Below are 23,938 nucleotides of genomic sequence, written 5' to 3'. Positions count from 1 at the left end.
ATGTTGTTGAATACTACCATCATACACATGTTGTTGAATACTACCATCATACACATGTTGTTGAATACTACCATCATACACATGTTGTTGAATACTACCATCATACACATGTTGTTGAATACTACCATCATACACGTTGTTGAATACTACCATCAAACACATGTTGTTGAATACTACCATCATACACATGTTGAATACTACCATCATACACATGTTGAATACTACCATCATACACATGTTGAATACTACCATCATACACATGTTGATGAATACTACCATCATACACATGTTGATGAATACTACCATCATACACATGTTGTTGAATACTACCATCATACACATGTTGTTGAATACTACCATCATACACATGTTGATGAATACTACCATCATACACATGTTGAATACTACCATCATACACATGTTGTTGAATACTACCATCATACACATGTTGAATACTACCATCATACACATGTTGAATACTACCATCATACACATGTTGATGAATACTACCATCATACACATGTTGTTGAATACTACCATCATACACATGTTGTTGAATACTACCATCATACACATGTTGATGAATACTACCATCATACACATGTTGAATACTACCATCATACACATGTTGTTGAATACTACCATCATACACATGTTGAATACTACCATCATACACATGTTGTTGAATACTACCATCATACACATGTTGAATACTACCATCAAACACATGTTGAATACTACCATCATACACATGTTGAATACTACCATCATACACATGTTGTTGAATACTACCATCATACACATGTTGTTGAATACTACCATCATACACATGTTGATGAATACTACCATCATACACATGTTGAATACTACCATCATACACATGTTGAATACTACCATCATACACATGTTGAATACTACCATCATACACATGTTGATGAATACTACCATCATACACATGTTGATGAATACTACCATCATACACATGTTGATGAATACTACCATCATACACATGTTGTTGAATACTACCATCATACACATGTTGTTGAATACTACCATCATACACATGTTGAATACTACCATCAAACACATGTTGAATACTACCATCAAACACATGTTGAATACTACCATCATACACATGTTGAATACTACCATCATACACATGTTGAATACTACCATCATACACATGTTGTTGAATACTACCATCATACACATGTTGTTGAATACTACCATCATACACATGTTGTTGAATACTACCATCAAACACATGTTGAATACTACCATCATACACATGTTGTTGAATACTACCATCATACACATGTTGTTGAATACTACCATCATACACATGTTGTTGAATACTACCATCAAACACATGTTGAATACTACCATCATACACATGTTGTTGAATACTACCATCATACACATGTTGAATACTACCATCATACACATGTTGAATACTACCATCATACACATGTTGTTGAATACTACCATCATACACATGTTGTTGAATACTACCATCAAACACATGTTGAATACTACCATCATACACATGTTGAATACTACCATCATACACATGTTGAATACTACCATCATACACATGTTGAATACTACCATCATACACATGTTGAATACTACCATCATACACATGTTGAATACTACCATCATACACATGTTGAATACTACCATCATACACATGTTGTTGAATACTACCATCATACACATGTTGTTGAATACTACCATCATACACATGTTGAATACTACCATCATACACATGTTGAATACTACCATCATACACATGTTGTTGAATACTACCATCATACACATGTTGTTGAATACTACCATCATACACATGTTGTTGAATACTACCATCATACACATGTTGAATACTACCATCATACACATGTTGAATACTACCATCATACACATGTTGTTGAATACTACCATCATACACATGTTGAATACTACCATCATACACATGTTGAATACTACCATCATACACATGTTGAATATTACCATCATACACATGTTGAATACTACCATCATACACATGTTGAATACTACCATCAAACACATGTTGAATACTACCATCATACACATGTTGAATACTACCATCATACACATGTTGTTGAATACTACCATCATACACATGTTGTTGAATACTACCATCATACACATGTTGTTGAATACTACCATCATACACATGTTGTTGAATACTACCATCATACACATGTTGTTGAATACTACCATCAAACACATGTTGAATACTACCATCATACACATGTTGTTGAATACTACCATCATACACATGTTGAATACTACCATACTACCATCATACACATGTTGTTGAATACTACCATCATACACATGTTGAATACTACCATCATACACATGTTGAATACTACCATCATACACATGTTGTTGAATACTACCATCATACACATGTTGTTGAATACTACCATCATACACATGTTGAATACTACCATCATACACATGTTGTTGAATACTACCATCATACACATGTTGAATACTACCATCATACACATGTTGAATACTACCATCATACACATGTTGTTGAATACTACCATCATACACATGTTGTTGAATACTACCATCATACACATGTTGTTGAATACTACCATCATACACATGTTGAATACTACCATCATACACATGTTGAATACTACCATCATACACATGTTGAATACTACCATCATACACATGTTGTTGAATACTACCATCATACACATGTTGTTGAATACTACCATCATACACATGTTGTTGAATAATACCATCATACACATGTTGTTGAATAATACCATCATACACATGTTGATGAATACTACCATCATACACATGTTGTTGAATACTACCATCATACACATGTTGAATACTACCATCATACACATGTTGTTGAATACTACCATCATACACATGTTGTTGAATACTACCATCATACACATGTTGTTGAATACTACCATCATACACATGTTGTTGAATACTACCATCATACACATGTTGAATACTACCATCATACACATGTTGAATACTACCATCATACACATGTTGTTGAATACTACCATCATACACATGTTGTTGAATACTACCATCATACACATGTTGTTGAATACTACCATCATACACATGTTGTTGAATACTACCATCATACACATGTTGAATACTACCATCAAACACATGTTGAATACTACCATCATACACATGTTGAATACTACCATCATACACATGTTGAATACTACCATCATACACATGTTGTTGAATACTACCATCATACACATGTTGTTGAATACTACCATCATACACATGTTGTTGAATACTACCATCATACACATGTTGTTGAATACTACCATCAAACACATGTTGAATACTACCATCATACACATGTTGTTGAATACTACCATCATACACATGTTGAATACTACCATCATACACATGTTGAATACTACCATCATACACATGTTGAATACTACCATACTACCATCATACACATGTTGTTGAATACTACCATCATACACATGTTGAATACTACCATCATACACATGTTGTTGAATACTACCATCATACACATGTTGTTGAATACTACCATCATACACATGTTGAATACTACCATCATACACATGTTGTTGAATACTACCATCATACACATGTTGAATACTACCATCATACACATGTTGTTGAATACTACCATCATACACATGTTGTTGAATACTACCATCATACACATGTTGTTGAATACTACCATCATACACATGTTGAATACTACCATCATACACATGTTGAATACTACCATCATACACATGTTGTTGAATACTACCATCATACACATGTTGTTGAATACTACCATCATACACATGTTGAATACTACCATCATACACATGTTGTTGAATACTACCATCATACACATGTTGTTGAATACTAACATCATACACATGTTGAATACTACCATCATACACATGTTGTTGAATACTACCATCATACACATGTTGAATACTACCATCATACACATGTTGTTGAATACTACCATCATACACATGTTGTTGAATACTACCATCATACACATGTTGAATACTACCATCATACACATGTTGTTGAATACTACCATCATACACATGTTGAATACTACCATCATACACATGTTGTTGAATACTACCATCATACACATGTTGAATACTACCATCATACACATGTTGAATACTACCATCATACACATGTTGTTGAATACTACCATCATACACATGTTGAATACTACCATCATACACATGTTGAATACTACCATCATACACATGTTGAATACTACCATCATACACATGTTGAATACTACCATCATACACATGTTGTTGAATACTACCATCATACACATGTTGTTGAATACTACCATCATACACATGTTGAATACTACCATCAAACACATGCTGAATACTACCATCATACACGTTGTTGAATACTACCATCATACACGTTGTTGAATACTACCATCAAACACATTCTTCTGGGAAGGCTTTCGATGCTCCTTGATGTTGGGGGTGATGAGGCCTTGCTTCCATTCAGCCATGAGCATTAGTGCGGTCGGTCACTGATGTTGGGGGTGATGAGGCCTTGCTTCCATTCAGCCATGAGCATTAGTGCGGTCGGTCACTGATGTTGGGGGTGATGAGGCCTTGCTTCCATTCAGCCATGAGCATTAGTGCGGTCGGTCACTGATGTTGGGGGTGATGAGGCCTTGCTTCCATTCAGCCATGAGCATTAGTGCGGTCGGTCACTGATGTGGGGGTGATGAGGCCTTGCTTCCATTCAGCCATGAGCATTAGTGCGGTCGGTCACTGATGTTGGGGGTGATGAGGCCTTGCTTCCACTCAGCCATGAGCATTAGTGCGGTCGGTCACTGATGTTGGGGGTGATGAGGCCTTGCTTCCATTCAGCCATGAGCATTAGTGCTGTCGGTCACTGATGTTGGGGGTGATGAGGCCTTGCTTCCATTCAGCCATGAGCATTAGTGCGGTCGGTCACTGATGTTGGGGGTGATGAGGCCTTGCTTCCATTCAGCCATGAGCATTAGTGCGGTCGGTCACTGATGTTGGGGGTGATGAGGCCTTGCTTCCATTCAGCCATGAGCATTAGTGCGGCCGGTCACTGATGTTGGGGGTGATGAGGCCTTGCTTCCATTCAGCCATGAGCATTAGTGCGGCCGGTCACTGATGTTGGGGGTGATGAGGCCTTGCTTCCATTCAGCCATGAGCATTAGTGCGGTCGGTCACTGATGTTGGGGGTGATGAGGCCTTGCTTCCATTCAGCCATGAGCATTAGTGCGGTCGGTCACTGATGTTGGGGGTGATGAGGCCTTGCTTCCATTCAGCCATGAGCATTAGTGCGGCCGGTCACTGATGTTGGGGGTGATGAGGCCTTGCTTCCATTCAGCCATGAGCATTAGTGCGGTCGGTCACTGATGTTGGGGGTGATGAGGCCTTGCTTCCATTCAGCCATGAGCATTAGTGCGGTCGGTCACTGATGTTGGGGGTGATGAGGCCTTGCTTCCATTCAGCCATGAGCATTAGTGCGGTCGGTCACTGATGTTGGGGGTGATGAGGCCTTGCTTCCATTCAGCCATGAGCATTAGTGCGGTCGGTCACTGATGTTGGGGGTGATGAGGCCTTGCTTCCACTCAGCCATGAGCATTAGTGCGGTCGGTCACTGATGTTGGGGTGATGAGGCCTTGCTTCCATTCAGCCATGAGCATTAGTGCGGTCGGTCACTGATGTTGGGGGTGATGAGGCCTTGCTTCCATTCAGCCATGAGCATTAGTGCGGTCGGTCACTGATGTTGGGGGTGATGAGGCCTTGCTTCCATTCAGCCATGAGCATTAGTGCGGTCGGTCACTGATGTTGGGGGTGATGAGGCCTTGCTTCCATTCAGCCATGAGCATTAGTGCGGTCGGTCACTGATGTTGGGGGTGATGAGGCCTTGCTTCCAATCAGCCATGAGCATTAGTGCGGTCGGTCACTGATGTTGGGGGTGATGAGGCCTTGCTTCCATTCAGCCATGAGCATTAGTGCGGTCGGTCACTGATGTTGGGGGTGATGAGGCCTTGCTTCCACTCAGCCATGAGCATTAGTGCGGTCGGTCACTGATGTTGGGGGTGATGAGGCCTTGCTTCCATTCAGCCATGAGCATTAGTGCGGTCGGTCACTGATGTTGGGGGTGATGAGGCCTTGCTTCCATTCAGCCATGAGCATTAGTGCGGTCGGTCACTGATGTTGGGGGTGATGAGGCCTTGCTTCCATTCAGCCATGAGCATTAGTGCGGTCGGTCACTGATGTTGGGGGTGATGAGGCCTTGCTTCCATTCAGCCATGAGCATTAGTGCGGTCGGTCACTGATGTTGGGGGTGATGAGGCCTTGCTTCCATTCAGCCATGAGCATTAGTGCGGTCGGTCACTGATGTTGGGGGTGATGAGGCCTTGCTTCCATTCAGCCATGAGCATTAGTGCGGTCGGTCACTGATGTTGGGGGTGATGAGGCTCCCCGTCGGTGTTCCAATTCATCCCGAAGGTGTTAGATGTGGTTGAGGTCAGGGCTCTTTGCAGGCCAGTCAAGTTCTTCCACGCAGATCGACAAACCGTTTTTGTATGGACCTCGCCGCGCACGCTGAAACAGGAAAGGGCCTTCCCCAAACTGTCGCCACAAAGTTGACAGCACAGAAGAGTCTAGAATGTCATTGTATGGTGCAGCGTTAAGATTTCCCTTCACTGGAACTAGGGGGCCTGAACCATGAAAAACAGCCCCAGACCATTATTACTCCTCCACCAAACTTTACAGTTGGCACTATGTAGTCGGGCAGGAAGCGTTCTCCTGGAATAAGCCAAACCCAGATTTGTCCATCGGACTGCCAGATGGTGAAGCGTGATTCATCACTCCAGAGAACGTGTTTCCACTGCTCCAGAGTCCAATGGCGGCGAGCTTTACACCACTCCAGTCGACGCTTGACATTGAGCATGGTGATCTTAGGTTTGTGTGCAGCTGCTCGGCCATGGAAACCCATTTCATGAAGCTCCCGACTAACAGTTATTGTGCTGATGTCCATTCTGTGAGCTTGTGTGGCCTACCACTTCGCGGCTGAGCCGTTGTTGCTCCTTGACGTTTCCACTTCACAATAACAGAGCTTACAGTTGACCGGGGCAGCTCTAGAAGGGCAGAAATTTGAACTGACTTGTTGGAAAGGTGGCATCCTATGACAGTGCCACGTTGAAAATCACTGAGCTCTTCAGTAAAGGCCATTCTACTGCCAATGTTTGTCTATGGAGATTGCATGGCTGTGTGCTGGATTGGATCCACTTATCAGCAGCGGGCTGAAATAGAACCCACTAATTAGGAGGGTGTCCACATAGATATATATACTCCCGAGTGGAGCAGCGGTCTGAGACACTGCATCTCAGTGCAAGAGGCGTCACTACAGTCCTTGGTTCGAAACCAGGCTGTATCACATCCAGCCGTCATTGGGAGTCTCATAGGGCGGTGGACAGCGTCCTGGTCTGGCCAGGGTAGGCCGTCATTTTAAAGAAGAATTTGTTGTTAAAGGTTAAATGTAAAATATATAAAATAATGTGATGGAGAAACGGACCTTAAAGTAGATGTTGGGTTTGGAGCGGTTGAGTCTGATGCCGACGGACTCCAACTCCTTCTCCAGGAGTTTCCTGAGGAGACAGAACACACTAACTAACTAACCTGGGGAGACTCCAACTCCTTCTCCAGGAGTTTCCTGAGGAGACAGAACACACTAACTAACTAACCTGGGGAGACTCCAACTCCTTCTCCAGGAGTTTCCTGAGGAGACAGAACACACTAACTAACTCACCTGGGGAGACAGACAGAACACACTAACTAACTAACCTGGGGAGACAGACAGAACACACTAACTAACTAACCTGAGGAGACAGACAGAACACACTAACTAACTAACCTGAGGAGACAGACAGAACACATTAACTAACTAACCTGGGGAGACAGACAGAACACATTAACTAACTAACCTGAGGAGACAGACAGAACACATTAACTAACTAACCTGGGGAGACAGACAGAACACATTAACTAACTAACCAACCTGTAGAGACAGACAGAACACACTAATTAACTAACCAACCTGTAGAGACAGACAGAACACACTAACTAACCTGGGGAGACAGACAAAACACGGTAACTGTCTCCCCAGGTTGGTTAGTTAGTTAGTGTGTTCTGTCTGTTTCCCCAGGTTAACTAACCAGCTGGGACAGACGGAACACACTAACTAACTAACCAGCTGGGACAGACGGAACACACTAACTAACTAACCTGGGGAGACAGACAGAACACACTAACTAACCTGGGGAGACAGACGGAACACACTAACTAACTAACCTGGGGAGACAGACAGAACACACTAACTAACCTGGGGAGACAGACAGAACACACTAACTAACTAACTAACCTGGGGAGACAGACAGAACACACTAACTAACTAACCTGGGGAGACAGACAGAACACACTAACTAACTAACCTGGGGAGACAGACAGAACACACTAACTAACTAACCTGTAGAGACAGACAGAACACACTAACTAACTAACCTGGGGAGACAGACAGAACACACTAACTAACTAACTAACCTGGGGAGACAGACAGAACACACTAACTAACTAACTAACCTGGGGAGACAGACAGAACACACTAACTAACTAACCTGGGGAGACAGACAGAACACACTAACTAACTAACCTGGGGAGACAGACAGAACACACTAACTAACTAACCTGAGGAGACAGAACACACTAACTAACTAACCAACCTGGGGAGACAGACAGAACACACTAACTAACTAACCAACCTGGGGAGACAGACAGAACACACTAACTAACTAACCAACCTGGGGAGACAGACAGAACACACTAACTAACTAACCAACCTGGGGAGACAGAACACACTAACTAACTAACTAACCAGCTGGGACAGACGGAACACACTAACTAACTAACTAACCAGCTGGGACAGACGGAACACACTAACTAACTAACCAGCTGGGACAGACAGAACACACTAACTAACCGGCTGGGACAGACTAAACAGTACAGGGAAACACACACTAGATGGTTTAGCAGTAACTAACCAGCTGCTAGTACTAAGAACAGAACACACCAACTAACTAGCTGCTAGTACTAAGAACAGAACACACTAACTAACTAGCTGCTAGTACTAAGAACAGAACACACTAACTAACTAGCTGCTAGTACTAAGAACAGAACACACTAACTAACCAGCTGCTAGTACTAAGAACAGAACACACTAACTAACCAGCTGCTAGTACTAAGAACAGAACACACTAACTAACTAGCTGCTAGTACTAAGAACAGAACACACTAACTATCTAGCTGCTAGTACTAAGAACAGAACACACTAACTAACTAGCTGCTAGTACTAAGAACAGAACACACTAACTAACTAGCTGCTAGTACTAAGAACAGAACACACTAACTAACTAGCTGCTAGTACTAACAACAGAACACACTAACTAACTAGCTGCTAGTACTAAGAACAGAACACACTAACTAACTAGCTGCTAGTACTAAGAACAGAACACACTAACTAACTAGCTGCTAGTACTAAGAACAGAACACACTAACTATCTAGCTGCTAGTACTAAGAACAGAACACACTAACTAACTAGCTGCTAGTACTAAGAACAGAACACACTAACTAACTAGCTGCTAGTACTAAGAACAGAACACACTAACTAACTAGCTGCTAGTACTAACAACAGAACACACTAACTAACTAGCTGCTAGTACTAAGAACAGAACACACTAACTAACTAGCTGCTAGTACTAAGAACAGAACACACTAACTAACTAGCTGCTAGTACTAAGAACAGAACACACTAACTAGCTGCTAGTACTAACAACAGAACACACTAACTAACTAGCTGCTAGTACTAACAACAAAACACACTAACTAACTAGCTGCTAGTACTAAGAACAGAACACACTAACTAACTAGCTGCTAGTACTAAGAACAGAACACACTAACTAACCAGCTGCTAGTACTAAGAACAGAACACACTAACTAACTAGCTGCTAGTACTAAGAACAGAACACACTAACTAACTAGCTGCTAGTACTAACAACAGAACACACTAACTAACTAGCTGCTAGTACTAACAACACAACACACTAACTTACTAGCTGCTAGTACTAAGAACAGAACACACTAACTAACTAGCTGCTAGTACTAAGAACAGAACACACTAACTAGCTGCTAGTACTAACAACAGAACACACTAACTAACTAGCTGCTAGTACTAACAACAAAACACACTAACTAACTAGCTGCTAGTACTAAGAACAGAACACACTAACTAACTAGCTGCTAGTACTAAGAACAGAACACACTAACTAACCAGCTGCTAGTACTAAGAACAGAACACACTAACTAACTAGCTGCTAGTACTAAGAACAGAACACACTAACTAACTAGCTGCTAGTACTAACAACAGAACACACTAACTAACTAGCTGCTAGTACTAACAACACAACACACTAACTTACTAGCTGCTAGTACTAAGAACAGAACACACTAACTAACTAGCTGCTAGTACTAAGAACAGAACATACTAACTAACTAGATGCTAGTACTAAGAACAGAACACACTAACTAACTAGCTGCTAGTACTAAGAACAGAACACACTAACTAACTAGCTGCTAGTACTAAGAACAGAACACACTAACTAGCTGCTAGTACTAACAACAGAACACACTAACTAACTAGCTGCTAGTACTAACAACAAAACACACTAACTAACTAGCTGCTAGTACTAAGAACAGAACACACTAACTAACTAGCTGCTAGTACTAAGAACAGAACACACTAACTAACTAGCTGCTAGTACTAAGAACAGAACACACTAACTAACTAGCTGCTAGTACTAAGAACAGAACACACTAACTAACTAGCTGCTAGTACTAAGAACAGAACACACTAACTAACTAGCTGCTAGTACTAAGAACAGAACACACTAACTAACTAGCTGCTAGTACTAAGAACAGAACACACTAACTAACTAGCTGCTAGTACTAAGAACAGAACACACTAACTTACTAGCTGCTAGTACTAACAACACAACACACACCTCTGTACGTCTCCCTTGGTGGCGTCCAGCATCATGATGACCACGTCTGCTGTCCTGGCAACAGCAATGACCTGCCGACCTCGACCCTTACCTACGAAACACACACACAGGTCAGAGGTCACCCAATCACAACAAAGAGTTCAAATCATCATCCAATCATAAAAGGCCTCTATATTAATAGCTCAGAGAGAATACAGTGCTCTACATTAATAGCCCAGAGATAACACCGTGCTCTATAACACAGTGCTCTATATTAATAGCCCAGAGATAACACAGTGCTCTATATTAATAGCTCAGAGATAACACAGTGCTCTATATAAATAGCTCAGAGATAACACAGTGCTCTATAACACAGTGCTCTATATTAATAGCTCAGAGATAACACAGTGCTCTTTATTAATAGCTCAGAGATAACACAGTGCTCTATATTAATAGCTCAGAGATAACACAGTGCTCTATATTAACTTGTGTCATCAGTCTCTGCAACGTTCAACATCGTTTGGCTACTGAACGTGGCAGCAACCCCCTCTACAGTAGACAACCATCACGGTAACCAGTTACTGTACCTTGGGAAGCTCCTTCTATGATTCCTGGCAGATCCAGCAGCTGGATGTTGGCTCCATTATACTGCAGGACAACAGGATGGGTTATTATACACTACTGTCAGCTGGATGTTGGCTCCATTATACTGCAGGATGGGTCATTATACACTACTGTCAGCTGGATGTTGGCTCCATTATACTGCAGGACAACAGGATGGGTCATTATACACTACTGTCAGCTGGATGTTGGCTCCATTATACTGCAGGACAACAGGAAGGGTTATTATACACTACTGTCAGCTGGATGTTGGCTCCATTATACTGCAGGATGGGTTATTATACACTACTGTCAGCTGGATGTTGGCTCCATTATACTGCAGGATGGGTCATTATACACTACTGTCAGCTGGATGTTGGCTCCATTATACTGCAGGATGGGTCATTATACACTACTGTCAGCTGGATGTTGGCTCCATTATACTGCAGGACAACAGGATGGGTTATTATACACTACTGTCAGCTGGATGTTGGCTCCATTATACTGCAGGATGGGTCATTATACACTACTGTCAGCTGGATGTTGGCTCCATTATACTGCAGGACAACAGGATGGGTTATTATACACTACTGTCAGCTGGATGTTGGCTCCATTATACTGCATGATGGGTTATTATACATTACTGTCAGCTGGATGTTGGCTCCATTATACTGCAGGATGGGTTATTATACACTACTGTCAGCTGGATGTTGGCTCCATTATACTGCAGGATGGGTTATTATACACTACTGTCAGCTGGATGTTGGCTCCATTATACTGCAGGATGGGTTATTATACACTACTGTCAGCTGGATGTTGGCTCCATTATACTGCAGGATGGGTTATTATACACTACTGTCAGCTGGATGTTGGCTCCATTATACTGCAGGATGGGTCATTATACACTACTGTCAGCTGGATGTTGGCTCCATTATACTGCAGGATGGGTTATTATACACTACTGTCAGCTGGATGTTGGCTCCATTATACTGCAGGATGGGTCATTATACACTACTGTCAGCTGGATGTTGGCTCCATTATACTGCAGGATGGGTTATTATACACTACTGTCAGCTGGATGTTGGCTCCATTATACTGCAGGACAACAGGATGGGTCATTATACACTACTGTCAGCTGGATGTTGGCTCCATTATACTGCAGGATGGGTTATTATACACTACTGTCAGCTGGATGTTGGCTCCATTATACTGCAGGATGGGTCATTATACACTACTGTCAGCTGGATGTTGGCTCCATTATACTGCAGGACAACAGGATGGGTTATTATACACTACTGTCAGCTGGATGTTGGCTCCATTATACTGCAGGACAACAGGATGGGTTATTATACACTACTGTCAGCTGGATGTTGGCTCCATTATACTGCAGGACAACAGGATGGGTTATTATACACTACTGTCAGCTGGATGTTGGCTCCATTATACTGCAGGACAACAGGATGGGTTATTATACACTACTGTCAGCTGGATGTTGGCTCCATTATACTGCAGGACAACAGGATGGGTCATTATACACTACTGTCAGCTGGATGTTGGCTCCATTATACTGCAGGATGGGTTATTATACACTACTGTCAGCTGGATGTTGGCTCCATTATACTGCAGGATGGGTTATTATACACTACTGTCAGCTGGATGTTGGCTCCATTATACTGCAGGATGGGTTATTATATACTACTGTCAGCTGGATGTTGGCTCCATTATACTGCAGGACAACAGGATGGGTTATTATACACTACTGTCAGCTGGATGTTGGCTCCATTATACTGCAGGATGGGTTATTATACACTACTGTCAGCTGGATGTTGGCTCCATTATACTGCAGGACAACAGGATGGGTTATTATACACTACTGTCAGCTGGATGTTGGCTCCATTATACTGCAGGACAACAGGATGGGTTATTATACACTACTGTCAGCTGGATGTTGGCTCCATTATACTGCAGGACAACAGGATGGGTTATTATACACTACTGTCAGCTGGATGTTGGCTCCATTATACTGCAGGATGGGTTATTATACACTACTGTCAGCTGGATGTTGGCTCCATTATACTGCAGGACAACAGGATGGGTTATTATACACTACTGTCAGCTGGATGTTGGCTCCATTATACTGCAGGATGGGTCATTATACACTACTGTCAGCTGGATGTTGGCTCCATTATACTGCAGGACAACAGGATGGGTTATTATACACTACTGTCAGCTGGATGTTGGCTCCATTATACTGCAGGATGGGTTATTATACACTACTGTCAGCTGGATGTTGGCTCCATTATACTGCAGGATGGGTTATTATACACTACTGTCAGCTGGATGTTGGCTCCATTATACTGCAGGATGGGTCATTATACACTACTGTCAGCTGGATGTTGGCTCCATTATACTGCAGGACAACAGGATGGGTTATTATACACTACTGTCAGCTGGATGTTGGCTCCATTATACTGCAGGACAACAGGATGGGTTATTATATACTACTGTCAGCTGGATGTTGGCTCCATTATACTGCAGGACAACAGGATGGGTTATTATACACTACTGTCAGCTGAATGTTGGCTCCATTATACTGCAGGATGGGTTATTATACACTACTGTCAGCTGGATGTTGGCTCCATTATACTGCAGGACAACAGGATGGGTTATTATAACTACTGTCAGCTGGATGTTGGCTCCATTATACTGCAGGATGGGTTATTATACACTACTGTCAGCTGGATGTTGGCTCCATTATACTGCAGGATGGGTTATTATACACTACTGTCAGCTGGATGTTGGCTCCATTATACTGCAGGATGGGTTATTATACACTACTGTCAGCTGGATGTTGGCTCCATTATACTGCAGGATGGGTTATTATACACTACTGTCAGCTGGATGTTGGCTCCATTATACTGCAGGATGGGTCATTATACATTACTGTCAGCTGGATGTTGGCTCCATTATACTGCAGGATGGGTTATTATACACTACTGTCAGCTGGATGTTGGCTCCATTATACTGCAGGACAACAGGATGGGTTATTATACACTACTGTCAGCTGGATGTTGGCTCCATTATACTGCAGGACAACAGGAAGGGTTATTATACACTACTGTCAGCTGGATGTTGGCTCCATTATACTGCAGGATGGGTCATTATACACTACTGTCAGCTGGATGTTGGCTCCATTATACTGCAGGACAACAGGATGGGTTATTATACACTACTGTCAGCTGGATGTTGGCTCCATTATACTGCAGGATGGGTCATTATACACTACTGTCAGCTGGATGTTGGCTCCATTATACTGCAGGACAACAGGATGGGTTATTATACACTACTGTCAGCTGGATGTTGGCTCCATTATACTGCAGGACAACAGGATGGGTTATTATACACTACTGTCAGCTGGATGTTGGCTCCATTATACTGCAGGATGGGTCATTATACACTACTGTCAGCTGGATGTTGGCTCCATTATACTGCAGGACAACAGGATGGGTCATTATACATTACTGTCAGCTGGATGTTGGCTCCATTATACTGCAGGACAACAGGATGGGTCATTATACATTACTGTCAGCTGGATGTTGGCTCCATTATACTGCAGGATGGGTTATTATACACTACTGTCAGCTGGATGTTGGCTCCATTATACTGCAGGACAACAGGATGGGTTATTATACACTACTGTCAGCTGGATGTTGGCTCCATTATACTGCAGGACAACAGGATGGGTCATTATACACTGCTGTCAGCTGGATGTTGGCTCCATTATACTGCATGATGGGTTATTATACACTACTGTCAGCTGGATGTTGGCTCCATTATACTGCAGGATGGGTTATTATACACTACTGTCAGCTGGATGTTGGCTCCATTATACTGCAGGATGGGTTATTATACACTACTGTCAGCTGGATGTTGGCTCCATTATACTGCAGGACAACAGGATGGGTTATTATACACTACTGTCAGCTGGATGTTGGCTCCATTATACTGCAGGATGGGTTATTATACACTACTGTCAGCTGGATGTTGGCTCCATTATACTGCAGGACAACAGGATGGGTCATTATGCACTACTGTCAGCTGGATGTTGGCTCCATTATACTGCAGGATGGGTTATTATACACTACTGTCAGCTGGATGTTGGCTCCATTATACTGCAGGATGGGTTATTATACACTACTGTCAGCTGGATGTTGGCTCCATTATACTGCAGGATGGGTTATTATACACTACTGTCAGCTGGATGTTGACTCCATTATACTGCAGGATGGGTTATTATACACTACTGTCAGCTGGATGTTGGCTCCATTATACTGCAGGACAACAGGATGGGTTATTATACACTACTGTCAGCTGGATGTTGGATCCATTATACTGCAGGATGGGTTATTATATACTACTGTCAGCTGGATGTTGGCTCCATTATACTGCAGGATGGGTTATTATACACTACTGTCAGCTGGATGTTGGCTCCATTATACTGCAGGACAACAGGATGGGTTATTATACACTACTGTCAGCTGGATGTTGGCTCCATTATACTGCAGGATGGGTTATTATACACTACTGTCAGCTGGATGTTGGCTCCATTATACTGCAGGATGGGTCATTAAACACTACTGTCAGCTGGATGTTGGCTCCATTATACTGCAGGACAACAGGATGGGTTATTATACACTACTGTCAGCTGGATGTTGGCTCCATTATACTGCAGGACAACAGGATGGGTTATTATACACTACTGTCAGCTGGATGTTGGCTCCATTATACTGCAGGACAACAGGATGGGTCATTATACACTACTGTCAGCTGGATGTTGGCTCCATTATACTGCAGGACAACAGGATGGGTTATTATACACTACTGTCAGCTGGATGTTGGCTCCATTATACTGCAGGATGGGTTATTATACACTACTGTCAGCTGGATGTTGGCTCCATTATACTGCAGGACAACAGGATGGGTCATTATACACTACTGTCAGCTGGATGTTGGCTCCATTGTACTGCAGGACAACAGGATGGGTCATTATACACTACTGTCAGCTGGATGTTGGCTCCATTATACTGCAGGATGGGTTATTATACACTACTGTCAGCTGGATGTTGGCTCCATTATACTGCAGGATGGGTCATTATACACTACTGTCAGCTGGATGTTGGCTCCATTATACTGCAGGATGGGTCATTATACACTACTGTCAGCTGGATGTTGGCTCCATTATACTGCAGGATGGGTTATTATACACTACTGTCAGCTGGATGTTGGCTCCATTATACTGCAGGATGGGTTATTATACACTACTGTCAGCTGGATGTTGGCTCCATTATACTGCAGGACAACAGGATAGGTTATTATACACTACTGTCAGCTGGATGTTGGCTTCATTATACTGCAGGATGGGTTATTATACACTACTGTCAGCTGGATGTTGGCTCCATTATACTGCAGGATGGGTTATTATACACTACTGTCAGCTGGATGTTGGCTCCATTATACTGCAGGATGGGTCATTATACACTACTGTCAGCTGGATGTTGGCTCCATTATACTGCAGGACAACAGGATGGGTTATTATACACTACTGTCAGCTGGATGTTGGCTCCATTATACTGCAGGACAACAGGATGGGTTATTATACACTACTGTCAGCTGGATGTTGGCTCCATTATACTGCAGGACAACAGGATGGGTTATTATACACTACTGTCAGCTGGATGTTGGCTCCATTATACTGCAGGACAACAGGATGGGTTATTATACACTACTGTCAGCTGGATGTTGGCTCCATTATACTGCAGGATGGGTTATTATACACTACTGTCAGCTGGATGTTGGCTCCATTATACTGCAGGATGGGTTATTATACACTACTGTCAGCTGGATGTTGGCTCCATTATACTGCAGGACAACAGGATGGGTTATTATACACTACTGTCAGCTGGATGTTGGCTCCATTATACTGCAGGACAACAGGATGGGTCATTATACACTACTGTCAGCTGGATGTTGGCTCCATTATACTGCAGGACAACAGGATGGGTTATTATACACTACTGTCAGCTGGATGTTGGCTCCATTATACTGCAGGATGGGTCATTATACACTACTGTCAGCTGGATGTTGGCTCCATTATACTGCAGGATGGGTTATTATACACTACTGTCAGCTGGATGTTGGCTCCATTATACTGCAGGATGGGTCATTATACACTACTGTCAGCTGGATGTTGGCTCCATTATACTGCAGGACAACAGGATGGGTTATTATACACTACTGTCAGCTGGATGTTGGCTCCATTATACTGCAGGACAACAGGATGGGTCATTATACACTACTGTCAGCTGGATGTTGGCTCCATTATACTGCAGGACAACAGGAAGGGTTATTATACACTACTGTCAGCTGGATGTTGGCTCCATTATACTGCAGGATGGGTTATTATACACTACTGTCAGCTGGATGTTGGCTCCATTATACTGCAGGATGGGTTATTATACACTACTGTCAGCTGGATGTTGGCTCCATTATACTGCAGGATGGGTCATTATACACTACTGTCAGCTGGATGTTGGCTCCATTATACTGCAGGACAACAGGATGGGTTATTATACACTACTGTCAGCTGGATGTTGGCTCCATTATACTGCAGGACAACAGGATGGGTTATTATACACTACTGTCAGCTGGATGTTGGCTCCATTATACTGCAGGACAACAGGATGGGTTATTATACACTACTGTCAGCTGGATGTTGGCTCCATTATACTGCAGGACAACAGGATGGGTTATTATACACTACTGTCAGCTGGATGTTGGCTCCATTATACTGCAGGACAACAGGATGGGTTATTATACACTACTGTCAGCTGGATGTTGGCTCCATTATACTGCAGGATGGGTTATTATACACTACTGTCAGCTGGATGTTGGCTCCATTATACTGCAGGACAACAGGATGGGTTATTATACACTACTGTCAGCTGGATGTTGGCTCCATTATACTGCAGGACAACAGGATGGGTCATTATACACTACTGTCAGCTGGATGTTGGCTCCATTATACTGCAGGACAACAGGAAGGGTTATTATACACTACTGTCAGCTGGATGTTGGCTCCATTATACTCCAGGACAACAGGATGGGTTATTATACACTACTGTCAGCTGGATGTTGGCTCCATTATACTGCAGGATGGGTTATTATACACTACTGTCAGCTGGATGTTGGCTCCATTATACTGCAGGACAACAGGATGGGTTATTATACACTACTGTCAGCTGGATGTTGGCTCCATTATACTGCAGGACAACAGGATGGGTCATTATACACTACTGTCAGCTGGATGTTGGCTCCATTATACTGCAGGATAACAGGATGGGTTATTATACACTACTGTCAGCTGGATGTTGGCTCCATTATACTGCAGGACAACAGGATGGGTTATTATACACTACTGTCAGCTGGATGTTGGCTCCATTATACTGCAGGACAACAGGATGGGTTATTATACACTACTGTCAGCTGGATGTTGGCTCCATTATACTGCAGGACAACAGGATGGGTTATTATACACTACTGTCAGCTGGATGTTGGCTCCATTATACTGCAGGATGGGTTATTATACACTACTGTCAGCTGGATGTTGGCTCCATTATACTGCAGGATGGGTCATTATACACTACTGTCAGCTGGATGTTGGCTCCATTATACTGCAGGATGGGTTATTATACACTACTGTCAGCTGGATGTTGGCTCCATTATACTGCAGGATGGGTTATTATACACTACTGTCAGCTGGATGTTGGCTCCATTATACTGCAGGATGGGTTATTATACACTACTGTCAGCTGGATGTTGGCTCCATTATACTGCAGGACAACAGGATGGGTTATTATACACTACTGTCAGCTGGATGTTGGCTCCATTATACTGCAGGATGGGTTATTATACACTACTGTCAGCTGGATGTTGGCTCCATTATACTGCAGGACAACAGGATGGGTTATTATACACTACTGTCAGCTGGATGTTGGCTCCATTATACTGCAGGACAACAGGATAGGTTATTATACACTACTGTCAGCTGGATGTTGGCTTCATTATACTGCAGGATGGGTTATTATACACTACTGTCAGCTGGATGTTGGCTCCATTATACTGCAGGATGGGTTATTATACACTACTGTCAGCTGGATGTTGGCTCCATTATACTGCAGGATGGGTCATTATACACTACTGTCAGCTGGATGTTGGCTCCATTATACTGCAGGATGGGTCATTATACACTACTGTCAGCTGGATGTTGGCTCCATTATACTGCAGGATGGGTCATTATACACTACTGTCAGCTGGATGTTGGCTCCATTATACTGCAGGATGGGTCATTATACACTACTGTCAGCTGGATGTTGGCTCCATTATACTGCAGGATGGTGTGTGGTATATGGGGTGTGTGGTATGGTATGGGGTGGGGTGTATATGTTATGTGGTATGGTGTGTGGTATATTGGGTGTGGTATATGGGGTGTGTGGTATGGTATGGGGTGTGTGGTGTGGTATGGGGTGTGTGGTGTATATGTTATGTGGTATGGTATGGTGTGTGGTATATTGGGTTTGGTATATGGTGTGTGTGGTATGGTGTGTGGTATATTGGGTGTGGTATATGGGGTGTGTGGTATGGTGTGTGGTATATTGGGTGTGGTATATGGGGTGTGTGGTATGGTATGGTGTGTGGTATATGGTATGGTGTGTGTGGTGTGGTGTGGGGTACATGGGGTGTGGTATGGTATGTGGGGCGTGTATGTTATGTGGTATGGTATGGAGTGTGGTATATGGGGTGTGTGGTATGGTATGGTGTGTGGTATATGGTATGGTGTGTGTGTGGTGTGGGGTACATGGGGTGTGGTTTGGTATGTGGGGGTGTGTATGTTATGTGGTATGGTGTGTGGTATATGGGGTGTGTGGTGTGGTATGGTGTGTGAGGTGTGGGGTATGTGGGGTGTGGTATGGTATGTGGTATATGGGGTGTGTGGAATGGTATATGGTATATGGTGTGTGGAATGGTAGGGGGTGTGTGGAATGGTATATGGTATGGGGTGTGTGGAATGGTATATGGTATGGGGTGTGTGGAATGGTATGGGGTGTGTGGAATGGTATGGGGTGTGTGGAATGGTATATGGTATGGGGTGTGTGGAATGGTATATGGTATGGGGTGTGTGGAATGGTATGGGGTGTGTGGAATGGTATGGGGTGTGTGGTATGGTATGTGGTATATGGGGTGTGTGGAATGGTATATGGTATGGGGTGTGTGGAATGGTATGGGGTGTGTGGTGTGGTATGGTGTGTGTGGTATGGTATGTGGTATGGGGTGTGTGGAATGGTATATGGTATGGGGTGTGTGGAATGGTATATGGTATATGGTGTGTGGAATGGTATGGGGTGTGTGGAATGGTATATGGTATGGGGTGTGTGGAATGGTATATGGTATGGGGTGTGTGGAATGGTATGGGGTGTGTGGAATGGTATGGGGTGTGTGGAATGGTATATGGTATGGGGTGTGTGGAATGGTATATGGTATGGGGTGTGTGGAATGGTATGGGGTGTGTGGAATGGTATGGGGTGTGTGGTATGGTATGTGGTATATGGGGTGTGTGGAATGGTATATGGTATGGGGTGTGTGGAATGGTATGGGGTGTGTGGTGTGGTATGGTGTGTGTGGTATGGTATGTGGTATGGGGTGTGTGGAATGGTATATGGTATGGGGTGTGTGGAATGGTATGGGGTGTGTGGTGTGGTATGGTGTGTGTGGTATGTGGTATATGGGGTGTGTGGAATGGTATGTGGTATATGGGGTGTGTGGTATGGTATGGGGTGTGTGGTATGGTATGTGGTATATGGGGTGTGTGGAATGGTATATGGTATGGGGTGTGTGGAATGGTATATGGTATGGGGTGTGTGGAATGGTATGGGGGTGTGGTGTGGTATGGTGTGTGTGGTATGTGGTATATGGGGTGTGTGGAATGGTATGTGGTATATGGGGTGTGTGGTATGGTATGGGGTGTGTGGTATGGTATGTGGTATATGGGGTGTGTGGAATGGTATATGGTATGGGGTGTGTGGAATGGTATATGGTATGGGGTGTGTGGAATGGTATGGGGTGTGTGGTGTGGTATGGTGTGTGTGGTATGGTATGTGGTATATGGGGTGTGTGGAATGGTATATGGTATGGGGTGTGTAGAATGGTATATGGTATGGGGTGTGTGGAATGGTATGGGGTGTGTGGTGTGGTATGGTGTGTGTGGTATGTGGTATATGGGGTGTGTGGAATGGTATGTGGTATATGGGGTGTGTGGTATGGTATGGGGTGTGTGGAATGGTATGGGGTGTGTGGAATGGTATGGGGTGTGTGGTATGGTATGTGGTATATGGGGTGTGTGGAATGGTATATGGTATGGGGTGTGTGGAATGGTATGGGGTGTGTGGTGTGGTATGGTGTGTGTGGTATGGTATGTGGTATGGGGTGTGTGGAATGGTATATGGTATGGGGTGTGTGGAATGGTATGGGGTGTGTGGTATGTGGTATATGGGGTGTGTGGAATGGTATGTGGTATATGGGGTGTGTGGTATGGTATGGGGTGTGTGGTATGGTATGTGGTATATGGGGTGTGTGGAATGGTATATGGTATGGGGTGTGTGGAATGGTATATGGTATGGGGTGTGTGGAATGGTATGGGGTGTGTGGTGTGGTATGGTGTGTGTGGTGTGGTATGGTGTGTGTGGTATGTGGTATATGGGGTGTGTGGAATGGTATGTGGTATATGGGTGTGTGGTATGGTATGGGGTGTGTGGTATGGTATGTGGTATATGGGTGTGTGGAATGGTATATGGTATGGGGTGTGTGGAATGGTATATGGTATGGGGTGTGTGGAATGGTATGGGGTGTGTGGTGTGGTATGGTGTGTGTGGTATGGTATGTGGTATATGGGGGTGTGTGGAATGGTATATGGTATGGGGTGTGTAGAATGGTATATGGTATGGGGTGTGTGGAATGGTATGGGGGTGTGGTGTGGTATGGTGTGTGGTATGTGGTATATGGGGTGTGTGGAATGGTATGTGGTATATGGGGTGTGTGGTATGGTATGGGGTGTGTGGAATGGTATGGGGTGTGTGGAATGGTATGGGGTGTGTGGAATGGTATGGGGTGTGTGGAATGGTATATGGTATGGGGTGTGTGGTATGGTATGGGGTGTGTGGAATGGTATGGGGTGTGTGGAATGGTATGGGGTGTGTGGAATGGTATGGGGTGTGTGGTATGGTATGGGGTGTGTGGTATGGTATGGGGTGTGTGGAATGGTATGGGGTGTGTGGAATGGTATGGGGTGTGTGGTATGGTATGGGGTGTGTGGAATGGTATATGGATTGGGTGTGTGGAATGGTATGGGGTGTGTGGTATGGTATATGGATTGGGTGTGTGGAATGGTATGGGGTGTGTGGAATGGTATGGGGTGTGTGGAATGGTATGGGGTGTGTGGAATGGTATGGGGTGTGTGGAATGGTATGGGGTGTGTGGAATGGTATGGGGTGTGTGGAATGGTATGGGGTGTGTGGAATGGTATGGGGTGTGTGGAATGGTATGGGGTGTGTGGTATGGTATATGGTATGGGGTGTGTGGTATGGTATATGGTATGGGGTGTGTGGTATGGTATATGGTATGGGGTGTGTGGTATGGTATGGGGTGTGTGGTATGGTATGGGGTGTGTGGTATGGTATGGGGTGTGTGGTATGGTATATGGTATGGGGTGTGTGGTATGGTATATGGTATGGGGTGTGTGGTATGGTATATGGTATGGGGTGTGTGGTATGGTATATGGTATGGGATGTGTGGTATGGTATATGGTATGGGGTGTGTGGTATGGTATATGGTATGGGGTGTGGTATGGTATATGGTATGGGGTGTGTGGTATGGTATGGGGTGTGTGGAATGGTATGGGGTGTGTGGAATGGTATGGGGTGTGTGGAATGGTATGGGGTGTGTGGAATGGTATATGGTATGGGGTGTGTGGAATGGTATATGGTATGGGGTGTGTGGAATGGTATGGGGTGTGTGGTATGGTATATGGTATGGGGTGTGTGGAATGGTATGGGGTGTGTGGTATGGTATTTGGGGTGTGTGGT

General features: G+C 43.6%; 1 protein-coding gene across 4 annotated transcripts in view; it reads right to left on the bottom strand.

Moving 5' to 3' along the window:
• Positions 1 to 23,938, bottom strand: part of LOC124021704 (developmentally-regulated GTP-binding protein 2) — a 58,466-nt gene that overhangs the window by 18,974 nt on the left and 15,554 nt on the right. For all 4 annotated transcript variants that reach the window (XM_046336820.1, XM_046336818.1, XM_046336819.1 and 1 more), the window contains exons 5-7: positions 11,732 to 11,792; positions 11,166 to 11,256; positions 7,627 to 7,699 (exon numbers count right to left, since the gene is read on the bottom strand). In XM_046336820.1, coding sequence (XP_046192776.1) covers positions 7,627 to 7,699; positions 11,166 to 11,256; positions 11,732 to 11,792 — 225 coding nt within the window. The remainder of the gene's footprint in view (positions 1 to 7,626; positions 7,700 to 11,165; positions 11,257 to 11,731; positions 11,793 to 23,938) is intronic.

Source organism: Oncorhynchus gorbuscha, unplaced genomic scaffold (assembly GCF_021184085.1).
Source record: "Oncorhynchus gorbuscha isolate QuinsamMale2020 ecotype Even-year unplaced genomic scaffold, OgorEven_v1.0 Un_scaffold_1174, whole genome shotgun sequence".
NCBI classification, from domain to species: Eukaryota; Metazoa; Chordata; class Actinopteri; order Salmoniformes; family Salmonidae; genus Oncorhynchus; species Oncorhynchus gorbuscha.
Note: the sequence above shows the minus strand (reverse complement) of the source record. Positions and strands in the feature narration are given on the sequence as shown.